Genomic DNA, 21,672 nt, shown 5'->3' with positions numbered 1-21,672 from the left:
GGGCCTAGCACAACACCACCAGCCTAAGGGGGGACCTGTGGGCACGACAGCCTCTCTCACCGCCCCTGGGCCCAGTGGCCACAACAATGGGACAGAAGTTCAGGGCTGCAACCTGGGGAGAAGAGGCCTGAGGTGAGGGGAGTGAGACAGACAAGGAGCCCGACTGTTTTTCTTTTATTGTAAAACGGGCTGGGGCATTGGGAACACCAGCAGGTTGTCTTCAGAGGGCCAGAAAACAGCTGCTGAGCCCAGGGAGCAGCAGGCACTTGCAGGATAATGGCACTTCTGTGAAAGGAGCAGCTCAGGTGCGTGGCAGCTGAGGGCTGCAGAGCAGCAAGGTGCTGAGTACAGGCCACGGACCCTCCTTCAGAAGAGGCGCTTCTCATACCTAAACAGACAGGAAAGTTAGCGATGGGGCCCGGCCTGCCCAGCCCAGCACACACGGAGCAGGGACTGGCTTGCCCCCAGGAGCCGTATGCCAGCAGCAGCTGCTGCTCTCAAGCCATGGGGCCTGTGCTGGGACAGTCAGTTGCAGTAGATCTGATCCGTCTGGAGAAGCCAAGTCCGGTGCTATCATGGAACAGCTCCGGCCCCCCAAGCAGCCAGGCTCACTGCAAACCAATGGGATGCAGCCTGTACCACTGCATCCAGGGACAGCAAGGGCAGGGCTGGGCCACGCCACATCCACATCCAAATCCAACCCTGTGGAGCCACTGAGAGCCCAGCACTGGCAGGGGACTTACGAATGGAGGCCGTGAACTCCTCCTTCCACCTGGGCAGACATTGTCCTCTTCTCAAACTTCAGTTCTCCTGAGTACATCATGGCTCTGCCCAGGGAAAGCAGATCTGTGGTCATGCTCCCCTGGCGAGTGCCAAGGAGGTTTCACACCAAGTGCAGCAAGGGGTTTCCACACGCTTCCCCCCAGGCCCATTTCTGGCAGGAGCAAAGCCAGGAGGCAGCTCCAGCATCTCTTTCAGCAAGGCTGCCCAGGCAGCACTCTCCCATCCCAACTCCACCTTCAGGGTGTGCCCGCTAGGGACTGTGACAGGAGCAGGGGCTACAGCTCAGCTGCACCACAGAGATCAGGGTCAGACATGGTGGGCCTTGACTACCAGATGCTAGCTCAGGGGTGACAAGATGAGCTCCATGGACGGCACTGAGGATCAGCCAAGCACTCACAGGGGAAGTCTCTTACCTGACTTGGGTCAGACTCTTGGCACCGATATCCTGACAGGAGTGCTGGATCCCAGCAATCAGGTACGGGATGAACTTGTGGATAGAGCCTTTGTCTTGCACTGCACCAGAGACTCCCTGGGCCACTTTAATTTTATCTGTCTCACTGTGGATGGTCAGGAGAAAGAAAAAAAAAAATACAAAAACCCAACCTTCCATGGAACAAACCAAGGCTGGCAGGCTAAGGCAGTAATCTCAGACTCGGGGACCTGCTGCCCCTCATGCCAGGTCTCTCCTACCTGAAATAGCGCGTCTGGCTGCCCAAGTTCTTGTCCATGGCATCCAACGATCCCATTCCCCGGTATTTCTTCAGCCTGATTCCGTCCGAGAAGAAGTACTCGCCAGGGGCTTCCGTGGTGGCAGCCAGGAGAGAGCCCATCATCACTGGAGCCAGCGAGAACGTTAGCGACAGCGGAGTCAGCCATGGGGCAGGAGGGGAGCTTACACTGGGGCAGGGCTTTGTGTAGTCACTGGGGGGTGGGGGGGTGGGGGACTGCAGCAGGACCCTGTGATCTGGACAAACGGTGACAGTGGAGCTGGCCAGAATATACCAGGTTGCCATTGTTTGCTGGGCCCTCTCCCCCATTAGCAGGTGCTGCTGCTGCGAGAGGATCATATGTGTTGACAGTTCCCCCAGGAGGAGGATGTGTTACCCTCACCTGGCTCTAAGGGAGGTGGGGGCTGAGCAGGCCTGAGGGAGGAACGGTAGGAACAGACAAGCTAAGGGAGAAGGGCTCAGCTATCTTTTCAGTCATTAATTTCTTTGTTTGCTAAAACCTGAGGAAGGGGCAAGTCTGGGCCCTACATAGCAGGTGGACTCGAAAACCAGACTGAGAAAGACAACAGCTTAGAGGCTCGCTGGGTTTGCGGTTAGCCCTTGTACCTCTGGGCAACAGGCCTAGATCATGAAGGAGCCAAGACACAGCCAGGTTTGTTTGGCACAAGCAGACCTGTCTGGAGAATGCTGCACTGACCTGGCACAGTCTCCCTGCCCTGAGCATGAGAGTAGATCAGTGCCTAGGGGCTAGCTCCCACTCCCAGCCTGGCTGTGATGGTCTTGACACTCATGCTGACGCGGTCAGGGCTTTTCAGTGCTACTGCCCTTGTAGAGCTCCCGTAACACTGCCAAGCAAGCGCTGCAGAACAGTCTGCAGGCAGGCAGAAGCTCACTCATTGGGTTGATATTCCAACAGCAAAGCAAATCCCCCAGAAAGGAGACACCCCTCTGAACGCCCTTAGCTCCCCTCGTCCCCCTCACCTGTGGAAGCACCGAGTGCCAGGGCCTTGGCAACGTGTCCCACGGTTTGGATCCCTCCATCTGCGATCACCGGGACCCCAAACCTCCTGGCATACTCGGACACTTTGTACACTGCTGTGGCTTGGGGCCTGCCGCAGGCCAAGACTAGAGCCAGGAAGAGAAAGGGTGAACTGTCAAGGACCAGGTGCTGCAGCAGTGCCCGTGCTTAAAGGCCTTTGGCTTTCAGTCACACACAGACCTCTCAGTCTGCTTCTCCCTGGAATACACCCCACGGCCCAGAAGGCAGGTGAACGGGGGCTATGAAGTAACTGCTGCCCCAATGCCATAGAGAAGCTTTCGCAGTGGTTACAGAATGACCATGGACCCCAGCTGGTCAGTCCTTAAGGTGATTCACTCACCACCTAGTGTCCTGCAAGACAGAGAAGGAAGCTGGGCCAGACCCAAGAAACCCAAGCCCAGTGAGTCCCATACGATTGCTGTGTTCCCCGCCCTGCTATCACCACAATGATGGGTGTCAGTGTGCAGCCAGGAAGAGGCATTGATCAAAAGGAGTGAGTTTCTATTGATATGCAACAACAGAAAAGGAAAGACAGAGGCGGACTGATGTGTTTCCCCAGCATTGCAGGGCCTCCTTGAAGTTTAGCCAAATACAGATTTACCAGCACTTTAGCAACTACAGGTTTTTCACTGTACAAAGAAACACCTGAAGGGAAACCATTGAGTGACGCGTATTTGGGTACATTTACCAGACAAGTGCATGCGAATATGCTGCAGTAACCTTCCCATCCCTCAGATTCTCCCAGCAACAGTCACCAGGAGGCCTTTCCTCCAATCGCAATCAGCACAGTCACCCAGATGAGATTATGAACATGCAAGATTAGTAATTCAGGGTGCAAACATCATGTTTGATGCAAGGTTTCAAGCTGCCACCTGTGAGCAGCACCAAGCGTGCCAACTCCTAGGAGACTGGTGCTCTGCCACAAGAGGGAGCCTTTACAAACTCCTGTTTGCACTGGGTCACACACATTTCTCCCTGTGCTCCTAGTGCTCACACCCGCAGCTCAGGTTGGGAGATTTCCAGGTAGCGATCGTGAAAGTCAATATTAATTGGACCCAGCCAGCCATGAAGTGTCTGCTAGTAACAGTGTGAATGCTGTTAGTGTTAAAGAGATGGTCTCACTTGGTACTGCACTGCCGAAGCAGAGACTGAGGGTGCCCGGACAGCAACTCCTCACTTAACGTTGTAATTACGTTCCTGAAAAAATGCAACTTTAAGTGAAACAATGTTAAACGAATCCAATTTTCCCATAAGATTTAATGTAAATGCGGGGGGTTAGGTTCCAAGGCCATTTTTGGGGGGCAGACAAAAGGCATGACATACTGTACTGTACTGTGGTTGGAAAGTGCCCCTGGCTTACCCCACACAGGCACAGCCCGCTGCAGGCCAGGACACTAGGAAGCACCTTCGCAGCAGTGGCAGCTCCCCCCGAGAAGAACAGGTGCTGACTTTGCTGGGGGATGCTCCAGTCCCACCTCTTCCTGTCCCCACTCCACTCCAGCCCCACCCCTACTCCACCGCCTCTCCGGAGCACACCACATCCCCACTCTTTCCCCTTCCCCCTGAAAGTCCTAGGCGCTGTTTGGTGGTGGGGGAAGCACTGAGAGGGAGGGGGAAGAGTCGGAGAAGAGGCTGCTCCATTGTAAAGTCACTGCTCTCCTACAGAATCTTACAAGCAGTGGACAGAGCAGGCAGCCTAATGGCATTATAAGGGAGCATTGCACAACTTTAAACAAGCTGTGACGTAACTCTGAAACAACGTTAAGCGGGAGGACGTTAAGTGAGGAGTTACTGTACAGCCATCTGTGACGGCACCATCTCCTCTGTGCACCAGCCTGATTTCAAAGAAACCCAGGGCCCCAAGCCTCTGGATCCCATTATTCTCTACAAAGAACAGAAGTTTGTAGCTAATTTAGAGAAGTAATCCCCGAGACCAGCCCTTTACAATTCACCTCGTGGCACAGGGCACATGGGACCGTCACATGACTGTATTTGGCTGTCCCAGCTCCCAGTCCCAAGACAAACAGGAGGTGCAGGCTTCCAAAGCAGGGTTCAAAATGTACGCAGCCTGCACCTGTACTTGGAGCAAAGGCCTGTAAGGGTGGCACTCAGAGAGGACTGTCATGCTAGCGGGTACAACCCAGGAGCCAAACCAGAAACCTCTTTCCCTTGGAAGTGCTTCACAAATAGGGCAAAAGCCAAGATTCATCTTGGTCACCTACTTATCCTGTAACAGCATCACAAAAGTATTGCTCGCGAGGTGAGAGGGAGAAGAGCCCTTCCTCACACTCGCAGGTCAGAATCACTGGCAAAGGGCATGGTTCTGGGATGCGCCTTCCAGGTTCGCCACAGGGTGAACGTCCCTGGTAAAGTCACATTCACACAGCACGGCTAGCTTCACGCAAGGCGAAATGTAGCTGATGTGTAACCTCTCCCATCACGGAGAGGAGACCAGATTCAGAGCAGAATTGCATGCTCTGCCTAGGCACCATCCTCCCACATGCAGGCACCTGCTGCACCTTCCACTGAGAGCCTCAGCAGTGCCCCGAGGAAGCTCAATCGGGTTTTTAAATTGGGTTTGGATTAAAGACACTGACAAGCCCAACTGGCCTCGATTAGGACAATTCAGAACCCTGCTTTAGAAATCCAAAAGACTTCTCAGCATCAGTCTTTGGGTCAACTACCAGTATCCAAAGCCACAAAACCCCAAGTGCATCTGCAACTCAATGATTCTCAAACAAGCGGAGGGGCCATGTGCAGCCAATCAGGGTCCTGCTTCAAGACAGAATTAAGGTTGAGAACAGGGCAAGTGACTTACTATAGGTGCCCATGACAGAAGACGGGCACTTGGGGCTGTGGGACTTTAGTTCTGGAGGGATCTGTGGAGCAGCTAAACAAAACAAATAAATAAAATTTAGAAACAAACAGCAGCAGCAGAATAAAGGGCCCCCCAGCAGTGACTTTACCAGGCTGAGCCTGGGATAACTGAGCCAGAGCTCGGACGTCAGGGGTCCCCTCTCAGGCCAATCTCCTGAGAAGGATGCCAAGCTGAAGGCCACGTCCAGGGGAGCACGACCTGGCACTCAGCATGTGCTCTCCCTACTCCAAGGACATTTCATGGAGTAATCCATGTGATGCTGAAACCCTGGCTCCTCAACCTGCTCCTGGCGTTCCTGGTACAAACATCCCCTGTGAAGTACAGATGTTCCGTCTCTGCTGCCCCTGCTATCCCACTGCTGCCAAGAGAGGGACAGAGCTCCCAGAGTCTGGCTGTATCCAACACACTACCTGCCATCACTTCCTCCGGTGCTTCGTGGGTGAGCGCCCCAAAGGGAGAATGAAAAGGAGCAGGAAAGTGCTGTGCATGAATGGCCTGGCCCAAACCAGGAACGGCTGGTGCAGTAGGGGATTGGGTAGGGAAGGGCAGCTCTTGACTTAAACATTCTTACACAAAAGAGACAAGAGTTTCTCCAGCACACCTGGGCCAGTCTCCAAGCAGCAGGTGCTCCCTTAGCAGGCACAGCGAGAACACAGATCCTTGATACAGGGGGCAGTCCCCAAGGTGTGTCACCCCTCCCCAGGGTCCTCATGGGGCCCCAAGTACTGCTGCTGGGATCTGCAAGACGACCCTGTGTGCATATATCAAAGGGTTGCTTCTACTAGTCAGCGGCTTGTTTCAGGCCCATTACAACAAAGGCAACTGACGAAGCACAAGAGAGGGGCTCTGCAGCAGTGATGGCCCCTCACAAGGCATCCACTCCCCTGCTTGCTTGTTTCACTTGGAACCGTGATGTCCAGTTGCAGCTTTAAAACCAGTCTTCATCCCAGGCCATACCCAGCCACTGAGTCAAGTAGCTACGCTAGGCTAGAGAGCTGTGCCTAGGAACGCTGCCTGCCTGGCACAGGCTCCCCTGGGATCCTGCTAACTGCAATAGCTGCATTCAAAAACCTCATCTTCAGCAGGCAATTGCACACTGGCACCACAAGGGTCTTACTGTCAGCTGCAGCTGCCCCAGGGCAGGGCCACACAAACAACCCTGGGATTTTTATCACCATCCTCTCTGCTGCCCTCCTAGCTATGCCGGGCAAATGGAAACCCCCTACCTGCCCCCCGATGTCTGTACCCTATGCCCACTCCTTTGCCCTGCTCACTTCGATGGAGATCAGGTCGAGTGGCACTTCTACGCTCCCACACCCAGCCCTGGAGTGTCTTTGGCACTACCCAGCTGTAAGATCCTATCCCTGGTACACCGGTCCTGCGGCAGACAATCACCACCACCCCAACAGCGCCTAGAAGTCACAGACTGTGTCGCCACAGACTTATCGCAGGTTCTCAGTAGGAAACAGATGTCTAGCAGATGTGTTCTTCTAGCTACTGAGAAGATATTAAACATTTTCTTTACCTTCTTGTGTGATGCAGATGGAGCCACTGCCCATCCCCACCCGTAGAGCATCGACCCCTGCATCAATCAGATTCTTCGCCTGAGCAGCTGTCACCACTGAAGCAAACAGAGGAAGGTTTTTAAATGAGAATGTTGTCTCCTTTCACCACTAGTAGCTAGCCAGTCGCCCTAGCTTCCTGCAAAGGTGCTTCCTCCCTGAGCTGGCTTGGCAGTAAAAGGGTTCTCTGCACTTGCCCAGCACCTTCCACTCGGGCATCTCAATGGGTTCCACAAACAGCACCTGATTCAGCTTTGCAGCTCCAGGGGATCTTGGGATGGAGAGGGCTCCTTTTTGGCGGCAGGCCAATTGTGTTGGTATGCACGGTAACACAACAGGTCATGCACAAAGTCAGTTTAAAAGCTCAACAGCAATCTGGCATCAAATGGCTGGTTCTCAGTCAACTGACAAGTGTGTGCGCATCCCCCTGCTGCTCCCGTGCATGCACCAGTCAGCACAGCCATGGCACGTGCACACTGAACCAGGGTGAAAACCAGGCCTTGATGTTTGACTGCTCTAGAAGAGACCCTGCCAGCTTGGTGTGCAGGGACCAGGGGTTAGCTTTACACCTACACAGCACCTCTCGGGGAGTTGGGAGGGATCAGCCTGGTGCCAAAGCCTGGGTGGGGGTGAGGTTAGCCTAAGACTGGGTCTTTCCCAACGTGGTTTGTGTCTGACTGATTCCCAGGGCCATGCTTCTCCACTGCCCTTTTCACTGGCATTGTACTGGCTGCTGAATCCACAACAGCTTTCCCACTGACCCAGTGGCGCAGGGGAGCCCGTGCTGCAGCTAGACTAGTGAGGCCCTTGTAATGCATTATACAATGGTAGAGGAAGCGTGAGACATGCGGAGGGCCACGCAGGGGACAAAAGGCTGGAGGAGGCACTATGCTGCGTTATCAACATATTTGGTAACGCAGATAAGACGAGGAAGAGAGTTAAACTCTGCTCTGCCAGATTCAGATGGATCTTTCCATTTATTTTCCACAAAAGGTAGGAGTCGTCCAAGAACCAGACACATGAAATTCTAGAAGGATTTCAAAGCAATGTTACAGAGCCAGAGAGAAAAGGGTCATGGCTGGGGACTGCAAACACTGCATTAACCCTGCGTGAGAAGTTTTCACACAGAACGGAAGTGTCCCTCAGGTGCTGAGGGGCTGGACCATATTCTATACATCTGACGCACAGGTCAAAGTCTCATTGGGCAGGTGACAGAGACGCTCATTTAAAGCAGGTCAACACGTCTTTCACTACAACTGAAAACACTCCAAGTCTAGAAGCTAAAATTGCATTCGCAGATTACCATTGCCTCCAATGACCTGTAGGTTATGGTATTTCTCCTTGATATACTTGATCATGTTGATCTGGAAAATGGAATTGCCCTGAGAGGAATCCTGGAAGAGAAAGAAAAACAAAATCAACCAAAATAGCTACAAGGGATTTTAAATCCAGCCCTAGGAAAGTCATAGAGACTTCAGCACGTTGCAAACAGGTGATTAATTCACTTCAGTACTGAAAGACCCCACTGCCCAGGCTCAGAAGGCCAGGAAGACACGAGCCACACGAGAAAACTATCACAAACTTCCATCTTACGGGATATTTCAGCCTAATGAATGCAGGGCGCGCACACACACACAAACAGCTCACACCGAGGGCTAAGAGAAACATCTAAGAGCTGCATTCTTTAGAGAATTATTTGTGTTTCGGGGTCTCAACTTCACACTGCCAAGAGACAGCTGCCTTGCGAACCCCAGGACAAGAGGATGGCTCGCTAATACTGCCCTGGAAAGAAAGGTTGTGGGGGGTAGGTCAGTCCAAGCTCTTAGTGCCACCTGTCTAGTCCTCACTGTCCAAATGGTCCTGTCCCACCCTCAAGAAATGCATGTGTCCATGGTACAGTCCATACGAGTGAGGAAGGATGGTCGTGTGGTTAGAACCCTGGCCTGGGCCAGGAGACCAGGCTTCAGTTCCTGCTCTGCCACAAATACCTTGTCACGTAAAGTCACTAGACCTGTCTCCCACCCCTAGAACCGGAATGGCAGGACTGCCTGGCCTCAGAGGGGTGGTGAAGATTGTCAGGTGCTCAGCTACTACGGTGATGGGCCCCCCGAATACTGAATTCAGACAGACCCCAGAGATGCTCAAGGATGACTCTTACCAAGTCCCATGCACGCGGCTCGTTTTTTGTCATTCATTCATTTAACTCTGGGTGGGTCTTCACAGCAGTCAGCTCCACTTCTCACAAGTTTGCACTCTGGGTCCTGTACTGCCGCTAGCCCGTCTTGGGTGAGGCCACGTCTACCCCACCAGTACTAGAGCGGCACACAGCTGCAGCGCTGTAGCAGTACTGCTGTAACTGTTAGTGCAGTGCAGACACAGAACGCTGCAGCAGCACCACTGCAGCCCTTCAGTGTAGACAACCAGTACTAACAGGTGGCGTTCTCTTCTTGGCATGGGGTAAGCCACCGCCCTGAGAAGCAGCAGGCAGGTCAACAGCAGAATTTTTTCATTAACCTAGAACAGTCTATATTGGGACTCAGGTCACCACCACCAGTCAGGGGCATGGATTTTTTTCACACCCCTGAGCCATGTAGTTGAACAGACCTACATTTCTAGTGTAGCCCAGACCAGATGGCAGCCATGGAAGGGTTTTTTCTGTCACCACAGGAACTCCACCTCCCCGTGCAATGGCCGCATTCTTCCCTTGAACTGACTGCAGCTGGCATAGCTACGTATGGCACTCAGGCGTGGGATTTTTCACACCTCTGAACACCATAGCTATGCTAAGCTAGGTTTTAAGGCCAGGCCTGACAGCAACCACACTTCAGAAGAACACTGGCATTACACAGATTGCTCGTTAGTAGCACAGAACGATTGGATTAGCTATTGATGAGATCCTCACTGCATTACTAGCTGCAGTGTCAGCATCCCTGGAGCGCCACCGCCCCATCCACCTCATGAACTAGCAAGCACTGCTTCATTCCAGCTAGAGAACTGTGCACGTGGACAGGAGTCAAGTCAGGGGTCAGATGGATTATAACTCAAGTTACCTGTGTGCTGAAGACACCCTAAAACAGGAAAAGTTAGTCGCTTTTTTCCCAAGGCAGCAGCAGTCCCTGCTTATGGAGGCCCCACATTAAGTGCACCAGCCCCTTGTTAGCATGGGAGAGAGAAGGTTCTTCTGACTAACCCAGCTAACTAAGATGGCCTGTTAACCAAGCACTGGATAACCATGCTCTGGGAATATCACCCATTTCCTTTGGGCTCTCAGACTAACCCATCGACAGCAAGGGCACGTGCAAAGAGCTGTGCCCCAATGATTAGAGACGTGGGGCTGACAGGACGGACTGCTGAGGAGTTCCAGATTGGTCCCTCTGCGTTATCAGGTAATTATGGGACACAATACTGTTATTTCACACCAGGAGTCCAACACATGCTGGTACATTAGTCCTATGGTCAGTGACAGACAACAAGCGAGCAGAGCACCTTTGTAATTAGCCATCTAGCCTGAGGTCCCTATATCGAGCTGCACAGATCACCACACGCTAGCAACCTGTACCTGTACCAACACACATGCCATAAGAATGCCCCACCATGAACAAACTGGCCATTTAGACTAGTCTCCCTCCTGCGCCAGCCCTGCAGGTCCAAGCTAGGCCACTGGCACAAAGTCCATGATGAAGCTATGCTATGAAGAGGGATGCTAATCAAAAACTTGTCAGAGTGTGCTGAATTCACTCGACTAAGAAAAGTCAAACCCTGGTGCTCACCAAGACGATGACATCCACCCCCGACTGCACTAGGAGATCCAGGCGGTACTTGTCATCTTCATGGGTTCCAATGGCAGCGCCACAGAGCAGTTGCTTCTTAGCATCTTTAGATGCGAGCGGGTAATCACGGTTCTTCTTCAGATCTGTGCGGGCGATTATAGCCACCAGCTCATCCTCCTCATTAACAATTGGCAGCTTGCCTTGAAATAAATATAAACACACCATCATTTCAGAACCTCACCCCAGCCTGGCCCTCAGGGCAGGAGTTCCCAGTTAAAGGAACCCAGCTCACCGGCAGCCCGAGCACGACTTGCTTTTGAAACCCAGCAGGTTCTTGTCCCAGCTGGCAGAATGAGAAGTCAGTAGGACTGGGAAAGGGCTCAGGATTATGATCCTGATCGTGCTGCATAGCCTTGAATTCAAAAAGGGCACTTGTACTCAAGTCACTCCAGACCCCTCACAGAACTGAACTGGTCACAAGCCTCTGAAACCAGACTCTAGAAACTCGATACAAAATTAAAAGCCTGCGGCCAAGTGCACTCTTGGCATTTACAGTTTTTCAGCACCCTGACTGGCAGGAATCCCTGAAGTTCTAAGCAGATTCAGAGATTAAGGTGATGAAGGTTTTAATTTTTTGGCAAGTTTTCATGCTCGTTTGGGGCTCCAGGACATGCCTGTCTTTACCTCCCCCTTTTCTCCAAGGAGATTTGGAAGGAACACCCCATGGGACACCTGGTACCAGTCTTTGATTGTGGGGAAAAACATTCGCGTTGAGAAACAAACTGAATGTGCGGAGAGAGAAGCATGAGAGCATTTCCCATACATGCAAAAATGTGTGCTCACATCTGCCCCACCTCCCTCATCCCCTGCTCTAGGCCAGACACAGCTCACTCACACAACACATAGCTAGTCACGATACCTTTTTTGCTTCTCTGCAGAATTTCATTTGCTTCCTTTAATGTTACCCCTGCAGGGGCAACAACGAGATCACCCCGCTTTGTCATAATCTGATAGAAAAGGAGGCAAAGAATGAAAAGTTACACGAGTGAGAGCTCCTTCCTACTTGATCCAGGACAGGAAACACAAACTGCCAAGCAAAGACGCTTCAGCGGCCACTTGCTAGGAGCCAGAGGGTCCCAACTACACACTACATATGGGATGGATGAGGGAGCACGTGATAGCGTGGAGTAGCCCATGGAAATGAATCTTCAGCCTGCAGCGCTCAATACTCATTCAAACAGTCCACTCAAATCCACATGGAGCCCGGCACAAAGCTGTGTCCATAGGCTGTATCTCCATACTGCCGGCTGGCCCAGGGACATCACCTTGAGAGAAGGAAGAACAACCTCACACCTTCTACTTGGGATTTCAGCAGCACAGACTCCCCTCACATCACCAGCTACACAATCCTGACCAAAGTACTTCTAATAGGTTAGGAACCTAACTCCAGCACTCATTTGTCTGATATAATCACAGCCTCTTACTGTTCTGGCAGAAACTCCACCAGTCACTGGGCTTGTTTTCAGATAGCGCTCCCTAACATGCTGGCTTTAGGACGACTCTGCTTGGGGGTGCCTGATGCTGCAGAATAAGGGCAGGGGATGGGAGGAAGAATTCACATCTAAATAAGGGTTGTCAAGTAATCATAGTTAACTCACACGATTAACTCAAAAACATTCATCACGGTTAATTGCACTTATAATAATAGAACACCAACTGAAATTTATTAAATATTTTTGGATGTTTTTCTACATTTTCAATATTGATTTCCATTACAACATACAATACAAAGTGAATGGTGCTCACATTTTTATTACAAATATGCTCTGCAAAAATGATAAACAAAAGAAATAGTATTTTTCAATTCACCTCGTACAAGTACTGTACTGCAGTCTCTACTGGGAAAGTAATTTACAAATGCAGATTTTTTTTTTGGTTACATAACTGCACTCAAAACCAAAACAGCATAAAACTTTAGAGCCTGCAAGTCCAGTCAGTCCTACTTCTTATTCTGCCAACCACTAAGACAAACAAGTTTGTTTACGCTGATGGACGATAATGCTGCCTGCTTCTTATTTACAATGTCACCTGAAAGTGAGAACAGGTGTTCGCATGGCACTGACATGCCAGGTATGCTAAACATTCGTATGCCCCTTCATGCTTTGGCCACCATTCCGGAAAATATGCTTCCATGCTGATGATGCTCGTTAAAAAAATAATGCATCAATACAATTTTTGATTGCACTCCTTGAGGAGAGAATTGTATGTCTCCTGCTCTGTTTTACCCACACTCTGCCATATGTTTCATGTTATAGCAGTCTCAGATGACCCAAGCCATGTTCAGTTTAAGAACACTTTCACAGCAGATTTGACAAAATGCAAAGAAGGTACCAATATGAGATTTCTAAAGATAACTACAGCACTCGACCCAAGGTTTAAGAATCTGAAGTGCTGTCCAAAATCTTGAGGGACGAGGTACGGAGCATGCTTTCAGAAGTCTTAAAAGAGCAACACTCTGATGCAGAAACTACAGAACTCAAACCACCATAAAAGATCAAGCTTCTGCTGGTGGCATCTGACTCAGATGATGAAAATGAACAGGGTCAGTCTGTACTGCTTTGGATCATTACAAAGTAAAACCCACAGCATTGGCCTGCTAAACCCAGGGCTGACAGTTCAATCCTTGATGGGGCCATTTAGGGATCTGGGGCAAAAATCTGTCTGGGGATTGGTCCTGCTTTGAGCAGGGGGTTTGGACTAGATGACCTCCTGAGGTCCCTTCCAACCCTGATAGTCTATCAATATGGAAGCATGTCCTCTGGAATGGTGGCTGAAGCATGAAAGGACATATGAATCTTTTGCACATCTGGCACATAAATATCTTGCAACACCAGCTACAACAGCGCCATGTGAACACTTGCTCTCACTTTCAGGTGACATTGTGAACAAGAAGCGGAAGCATTATTTCCTTGGAAATGTAACCAACCTTGTTTGTCTGAGGGATTGTCTGACCAAGAAGTAGGACTGGGTGGACTTGCAGACTCTGAAGTTTTACATTGAATGCAGTTTTTTTCAATACATAATTCCCCATTTGTAAGTTCAACTTTTATGATAAAGAGATTGCACTACAGTACTTGTATGAGCTGAATTAAAAGTACTCTCTTTTCGTGTTTTTTACAGTGCACATATCGGTAATAAATAGAAAGTGAGCACTGTACACTCTGTACTCTGTGTTGTAACTGAAATCAGTATTTGAAAATGTAGTAAACATCCACAAATATTTAAAATAAATGATATTCTATTGTTGTTTAACAGCATGATTAATCGCAATTAATTCTTTTGATCGCTTGACAGCCTAATCTAAATTAACATGCCTGCCTGTGTCCACTCTGACAAACCAGCACCAGTGTGCATCTGGACAGGGCTCATAAGGTACATATGCAAGAAAGAGAGCTCTCCTCCCTGAGTTCAGGGGAGTAATATCTAACCCAAAATTGGGGTGCAGGGGGCTAGTTTGTATTTAGATTGCACAGAAAAGAATTCCAGAAAGAGGGCAGGGGGGAGAGAATAGCACCCAGCACTAATTACTTGGAGAGCCTATGAGAGCAATGAGCAGGACATGAGAGCTGAATCATAAGTGGGATGAGAACCAGGGCTGTTGCAGAGAGGCCTATAAACTCCCCTGCCTACTGTTGCATACATAGGAATCAATGTTTGAAAGAAGACTAGGAGAGGGGCTCCCAGTTTTGCAGCGTAGATGCTCAGAGGCCTGAGCAGGAGATCTGGCACGAATCTCAACTGGCCACCGTCAGAGACAGAATGCTGTTCTAGATGGACCATTGGTCTGACCCACTAGGGCCGTTTGATGTTCTGAACGGTTCAGCATCTCTGAAGAAACACAAGTCTCTTTGGTACCATTCTTGAAGTGACACTGTCAGCGTCTCTTTGGCTAGTAACAGGAGATGGAAAGCGGAGTTGGGACATGAATGCAATGCCAAGCTGGGTCTATCTTTAGCGCATGCTGACCTAAGTCAGGAGGGCAGCACTGGCCAAGAAGCACTAAAAACTACCCTATGCTGACATCTGACAACACCGAAGCTCAACGGAATTAGCCCCAGAAGGCTCACACACCAGAGTGCATGCTGATGGGTGAGAGCAAGAGGGAGAAAAGGAAAGTTGGTTCAGGAAGCACGGTGGAAGTGCTAAATATGACCCTACTGAGCCCAGGAGTTAGCCTGCACTGAGAGAGTCCCAGCCAAAGGGATTATACCAGGAGCCTGAAAGCACTATTCAGTGAATGGGAGCTTGGTGGCTCTAGCCTGTGCATTCAAACAATGTCACTTTTCCAATGGCCAGGTCACTACAGGAGAGCAGCAGTAGCCAATACAGAACCAGGAGAGAGATGATGGCTAAAGCCAATAGTGAACATAGTGTGGGTAGGTGGGAGTCGAGGCCCCGCCCCTGCCCCTCCTTTTCCCCAGAGGCTCTCGGGCCCCCCATCCCAGGCACGTAAAGGATCTGCAGCTCCCCACTGCTGTGTGGGCCGCTCTCACCTGGGCCTGGCGATGAAGTCTTATGAGGGAAGAGAAGGGACAGGGTCCATGGCGAACAATGGATGGGCCAGGTGTGTCCACTTTCAAAAGTGGAAAGGCCATGTGTGGCCCCCCAGTCCCCCGCATTCCTGCACCCTGATGACTGCTATAGGAAGCAAAAAGGATCATGGCCAGATTGTGCCAAATGGCAAACCCAAGCCAGCAGTCATTGGAACACGTTAATAATAGGCAGCTACAGAATGAAGCAACAGGCACAGAACCCAGAGGTGAGCAGTTCAACTAAGCAACAAAAAGACTAATTTAAACCTGAATAAAACAAAGCCAGGCCCCTGTCCCCGCTGGGCTGGTTCACAAACCTCATTCAAGCACTGAGCCTGTGTCATCACCACACAAGGTAGCACTTCCTAACATAACCCTCCCTCTCCCACCAGGAGCGCGGGACCTCAGGTAACAAACCTCACTGAGGGGCAAGTCGTGCTCCTCCTCTTTCAGGAAGTCAATGTCTCGGGATGAGATGATCCCCACCAGCTTACTCCCCATCTTTCCATTGTCTGTGATAGGAATGCCACAGAATCCATGACGGGCTTTTGCTTCAAATACATCTCTCACTCTGTCCTTGGGGCTCAGCACCACTGGGTCTGTGATAAATCCCTGTTCATATTTCTGAAACAAAGCACATTCAGAGAGCAGAGTAAACAACATGGCTAGACTGAGCTGTAATGGGACAGGCATTTAGCACTTCTCATGGTAAGAGCTGTGAAGGTCTGTCACTCTCCCCAAGCTGGCAGAGTCCGTTGCATACAGGTATTTGGGGTCAGTGACTGCAGTAGCAAGGATGCTGCATCAACCAAGTCAAGCTCCTATCTGCCCATCTCTGGGGATAAATTCATTGACATATTTGAAAATAGGCAGGGGGGATTTAACCCCAGCATCCTGGTCAACATTCCCCCACACTCAGTAAGCAGGTTCTTGTGTCCCTAGCAGCTCTGGAATATGGCAAGACAGAAGAGCTGATACATCCACCTGCACTGACCAGCACCACTGCTCTAAGAGACCAGCGTACAAGGGGAACGAGTGCCTGCCAACTCTCCTTTGCTGAAGCCTATTTCATGGTTCTCAAACTGGAGCCAGACCCCTTTGGACATTTAGTGACTTGCCCAGTTGCTGCAGCTCCTAGTTTCCTGCTTCAGCTGTTCTTTACCTTAACTTTCCGTACTTCATTGGCCTGGAATTCCGGTGTGCAGTTATGATGGATGAATCCAATCCCACCTGTGAGCTGAAAACACACAGAGGCAGCAGTAAGTCACTGCAATGACAGGGACCTTCAATTTTATTTGGAGAATTCAACAACCAGGTACAGACAGCAGACTACTACTGTAGCAGAGCAAACTGCGCTGCTAATGGGAGCTCAGATGCTCTGAGGGCAGGATCTAAACAGTATAAATGCCAGGATTTCCTTATCCAAAGACATGACTTGCCTCCCACCCCCATGGCTGCTTATGGGATACTAGTGTAAGGAGTATATTCAGGCCCAAAACATGCTCCAGTTTTCTTTTAGGATGATTTAACATCAGATGTTGAATGTTACAAAGGCTTTGTTTTCCTTACAGAGTGAAGAGTCGGAATACAGCAGCTGAGAGGCTATACTGCTACGAGAACACATTGATAAAGCTCCAGTATGATGCAGAGAAATAAGATCTAACCCACTAATAGCAAGACCAGCTTAAGGAGATCTGAAAAAACAACGGCTGGCAATAGCGAGCCTAGTTAGTGACAGCTGGTTTAACACTGTAGCACATTATTTTAAACTGTAAGTTTAACACAGATGATGTCATCACTCTTGGGAACCGGTATTAAAAAGTTATTCTTCAGTCTACAGGAGTCACTTCTCCCACCTTTACTGTTCCTGTCCAAGGGCACTCACCGCCATTGCAATGGCCATGCTGGCCTCTGTCACTGTGTCCATGGGCGAGGAAACCAAGGGAGTCTTTAAGGTTATCTTTTTGGTCAAAGCTGAAGTCAGGTCCTAAAAGAAGAAAAGGTTTGTTGGGTGATATGCAAGTTCATCTCAAAGCAACTCTACCTGGGCCTGTGAACCAGGGAAACCAGCATGGATTTTTGCTTAATATGCCACGCACCAGTGCTTTACAACAGAGCGTTTTCCTTAGTTCCCATGATCTTCAAAGGGGCACCAATGTCTCGAAGAGTTTAGCTCCAAGGGCAGCCAAGAGAGTAAAAATAAAGATCATTCTCTCCCGCTAGAATGGCCACTTCAGCAGACACGAGCCTGTTAGCAAAGAACTGGGGCCAGGGAGCACCAACCTATAGACATTAATTCTGGATAATGCAAATTTCCCCTTCATACTCACCACTTGGTCTGCAGTGAAGTCAATGTAGCCAGGAAGAATAAGGAAGTCACTGGACCATGGGATGGAAGGAGACAAACTGAAATCACCTACATGTCAGGGACACGACACCCCCCCCCGCACCCCCCACCCTCAGGGACAAGACTCCCCCCCCCCCCCCGACAGGGACTTGGAGGGAGCCAGCCAGCGCTGGGTGCGGTGCCCAGGGGGGACGGGGGGGCACAGCCTGGGCCAGCAGCCAGACTGCGCGCTCGGGGCCCCCCGCCAGGTCCCGCAACCCGGGGGCCCCACCGGCACCGCGCCAGCTGCGGGGGGGAGGGGCGCCACGGAGCCCCCGCGCTGGGAACTCGCCTGGCAGGACAACGCGGCTACAGACCCGCCCCCCCAGCACCCCCCCCGGGCCCCCCCGACAGACCCGCCCCCCCAGCACCCCCCCCGGGCCCCCCCGACAGACCCGACCCCCCCAGCACCCCCCCCGGGCCCCCCCGACAGACCCGCCCCCAGCACCCCCCCGGGCCCCCCCGACAGACCCGCCCCCCAGCACCCCCTCCAGGGCCCCCCCGACAGACCCGCCCCCCCAGCACCCCTCAGCACCCCCCCCGGCCCCCCGACAGACCCGTCCCCTCAGCACCCCCCCTAGGGCCCCCCCGACAGACCCGCCCCCCAGCACCCCCCCCGGGCCCCCCCGACAGACCCGCCCCCCCGGGCCGCTCACTTGTAGGTCAGCCCGTCCCCGCAGTTGAGGAGCTGCTGCGCCGTCAGCCCGTCGTCGGGCACGTAGCCGGTGCCGCCGCTGATGAGGTAATCGGCCATGGCGGCTCCGCGCTAACGGCTGCGGCCGCGTGCCCAGAAAGAGGCGCCCCCGGCGCGCGCCCCGCAGCTCCGCCCCGCGCAGGCCCGGCCCCGCCCCCTACGGGGGCCGAGCGCGGACAGCAGCCCCGCCCCAGCGAGCGGCGAGCTCCCTCGAGCCAGCCGCCCCCTCCCCCCGCGGGCCGCCCCGACACGTGTCTGGAGGGGGCCCCGTGTTCCCGGCAGAGCCCGGGGGGGGGTAGAGAAAGGTCCAGCCCGCCCCTCCCCCCCAGCGCGTGTTCCCGGCAGAGCCCCCCGGCCCCGGCCGGAGAAGGGTCCAGCCCCCCCCGGCCGGCGGGGCGTGTTCCCGGCAGAGCCCCCCGGCCCCGGCCGGAGAAGGGTCCAGCCCCCCCTGGCCGGCGGGGCGTGTTCCCGGCAGAGCCCCCCGGCCCCGGGCGGAGAAGGGTCCAGCCCCCCCCGGCCGGCGGGGCGTGTTCCCGGCAGAGCCCCCCGGCCCCGGCCGGAGAAGGGTCCGGCCTCCCCCGGCCGGCGGGGCGTGTTCCCGGCAGAGCCCCGGGGGGAAAAGGCCCCGGGGGCCACGGCAGGTGAGACGGGGAATGTGCAGGGGCCAGAATGGATTTTAGAGCTCAGACAGCCCCGGCTTGAAAGCCCAACCCGCACGGGAGAGTCCCAGGTCTCCGCCTGCTGTGCGGACAGGGCGGAGTCCAGCAGTACCGTGCACACTGCCCGGCTTAGTGCGGTAGAAAACCCACCTCATCTGTGGCTGAAGCAGGGGTTTTACCCAGGAAAGCTGATGCCCAAATAACTCTGGTAGGCTTGAAGATGCCAACGGCCTCCGCGTTTTTTTAAACTATAACAGAACAGGAAGAGTGCGAAAGAAGAGCTAAGTCCATTGAAGCACTAGCGAGAAAAAGGGAGCAATGAGGATGATAAGGACAGGACACCACCGAGAAATTTAATTATTTCACCTCAGTCTTCACTGCCAGAAATGCTGGGGAAATCCAGCCCTGGGCCCTGCTCTTCTCTGGTAATAAAGATGAGGTGCCCTCAGCGACTCAGGTGAGGTGCTGAAGCAAACTGATAACCCAATGGGTAACCAGGCCCAGACAGTGTATCCAAGAGTTATGAAGGAATGTAGGTATGAAATAGCTGAACTGCTAACAAAATACACCTCTGTTTGGATAGAACATGGGTAAAGTAGCGCTCCAGGGGCAGGGCTGCACACTGGTGGATCAAAGCATGTTCGATATGATGCAGTTTCACTTATAACACCGTAAGATGTTTCGGCTGCTGAGGACAGCGTTATATAGGGATAGAAGTGTATATGCAGTTTCTCATTAAAAATAGCAATGATTCCAGAGGATTAGAGAGTAGCAAATGTTGTACCAATATTTTTTTAAAAGTCTTGAGCAGTGATCCTGGCAACAAGAGTAGTGAACTTTACATGTATACCTGGAAAAATCAGTTTAAATTATAATTAAAAGCAGAACAAAACACCTGAAACAACATGAGAGCATCTAATCAGCATGATTTCTGCAAAAGAAAATGTTGTTTCAGTAATCTCTCAGAATTCTCTGTGTCAATGTTGTAGTGGCTAAGGGAGAACCTGTTTACATAATTTTTTTGGATTTCCAAAATGCCTTTGATGAAGTCCCACCCCAGAGCCTATGAAGTGGTCATAGGGTGAGAGACAAACTATTGTCATGGATCAAAAGCTGGCTAGGAAACAAAACCAATTAAATGGTCAATATTCATCCTGACAAAAAGTTAACAGCACAGGCCTCTAGGTTTCGTGGCAGGTTCCATGTTGTTCAATATTTTTCTTAATGATCTGGAAAGGATGGTGAGTAATGAAATAGCAACATTTACAGATGACAAAGTAATTTAGGTTAGTCAGGACAGAGGAGAGTGAGGAACTACAGTGAGTCCTAAATAAACTTGGTGAATGGGCAACATGATGGCAAATGAAAGTCAATGCAGGTAACTACAAAGCAGTGCACTTTGGAGGGGGAAATGAAGTACTCATACAGTTAATTTAGACCTCTGTAAGCTGTATTAACACAGTAAAAGAACCTGGACATCATAGTACACAGCTCATTGTACAGCTGTGCTAAAAAAAACCAAAGATTTTAGGATGCCTAAGGAATGAGGTGGAGAATACACCATTATATACTCAATAGCACAGCCTCAGCCAGATTGTGTGTGCAGGATTGGTCACCCCATCTCAGACAGGATATTACAGATGTTTGGAGAAGCACTGAGGATGATCAAGGGCCTAGGAAAATTCTCTCATGAAGAGAGATGAATGGAGTTTGGGATTGTTACCTTAGAAACCAGAGCAATAAGAGGGGACACAATAAAAGTCTATAAAATAAGAAACTTCTGTTCTGCCTGCATCTTAAAAGAGCACATACAATTAAAAAGGTGGGAAACAAACTGGATAAAAGGAACAGTGTCAGTTACACAGTTTGAAATGCTGTGGAACTTTGTGCCATGGACAGCCATTGAGGTCAAGAGCTGAAGATGCCAAAAGGGACAGACATTTATATACATAATGTCTACTTAGGGTATATTTTGGAAGGGATATTAAAACTCATACTTTAGGCTTTAAAAGAATAAAAGCTAATGTAGGGAGCAGATTATCCAATTTTACACCCTCCTTTGAAGTGGTATTTAGACCTGCATGAGTTGGCAGCTGAAGAAATGTTGACCCCATTTCTAGATACATTTGGATTAAAAAAATAAAATAAAAAACAAACCAAAAAAACCCAACAGAGATGGCTCAATCACCACCAGACTTCCATTTCACCTAACCCCTTCGCCTCCTATTCATGTAGGTTTTCTGTTTCATAACTGTTACGTCTTGCCCAAACATGGCTATGTAGTATTGTCTGGTCTTGCAGCGAGTTGTAAAATTGTATAGTTGGGTAATTCTGTTGGAGATCCTGTGAAGGATGGGGTATTTGAAAACATATACAACTAAGTCATGCACCTTTTTGGACTTTGCATTGTCTGTTTCTTTATGAAAAATAATCACAAAAAGTTTCATATTCTTCAGTTTCAATCAACAGAGGGTGCCTCTTTTGGGGCCAGATTTTCAAGAAAGCTCAACACTTTGGGTACTGAACCATTTTGAAAGTCCCACTCCCTTTGCTACCACATAAAACTGGTTAGGACTGGATA

The 21,672-nt window shown here is 51.0% G+C and overlaps 1 protein-coding gene across 2 annotated transcripts; it reads right to left on the bottom strand.

The window, feature by feature from the left end:
* Window positions 1-161: 161 nt before the first annotated feature.
* Window positions 162-18,551, bottom strand: IMPDH2 (inosine monophosphate dehydrogenase 2). 2 transcript variants are annotated; one of them, XM_050957443.1, is made up of 15 exons: window positions 18,395-18,551; window positions 17,683-17,731; window positions 17,238-17,339; window positions 16,515-16,589; window positions 15,770-15,976; window positions 11,680-11,767; window positions 10,761-10,960; window positions 8,294-8,384; window positions 6,954-7,049; window positions 5,369-5,440; window positions 2,493-2,636; window positions 1,474-1,618; window positions 1,197-1,340; window positions 744-827; window positions 162-388 (listed from the first exon to the last, which is right to left on the bottom strand). In XM_050957443.1, exons 1-15 carry the CDS (start codon window positions 18,490-18,492, stop codon window positions 367-369), a joined length of 1,617 nt encoding a protein of 538 aa, XP_050813400.1. In that variant the 5' UTR covers window positions 18,493-18,551; the 3' UTR covers window positions 162-366. The 2 variants fall into 2 exon arrangements, with proteins under 2 accessions (XP_050813400.1, XP_050813401.1); XM_050957444.1 differs by lacking the exon at window positions 5,369-5,440 and having other exon boundaries at window positions 18,395-18,548.
* Between the last annotated feature and the right edge of the window lie 3,121 nt (window positions 18,552-21,672).

This window comes from Gopherus flavomarginatus, chromosome 6 (genome assembly GCF_025201925.1).
Source record: "Gopherus flavomarginatus isolate rGopFla2 chromosome 6, rGopFla2.mat.asm, whole genome shotgun sequence".
Taxonomy (NCBI): Eukaryota; Metazoa; Chordata; order Testudines; family Testudinidae; genus Gopherus; species Gopherus flavomarginatus.
Note: the sequence above shows the minus strand (reverse complement) of the source record. Positions and strands in the feature narration are given on the sequence as shown.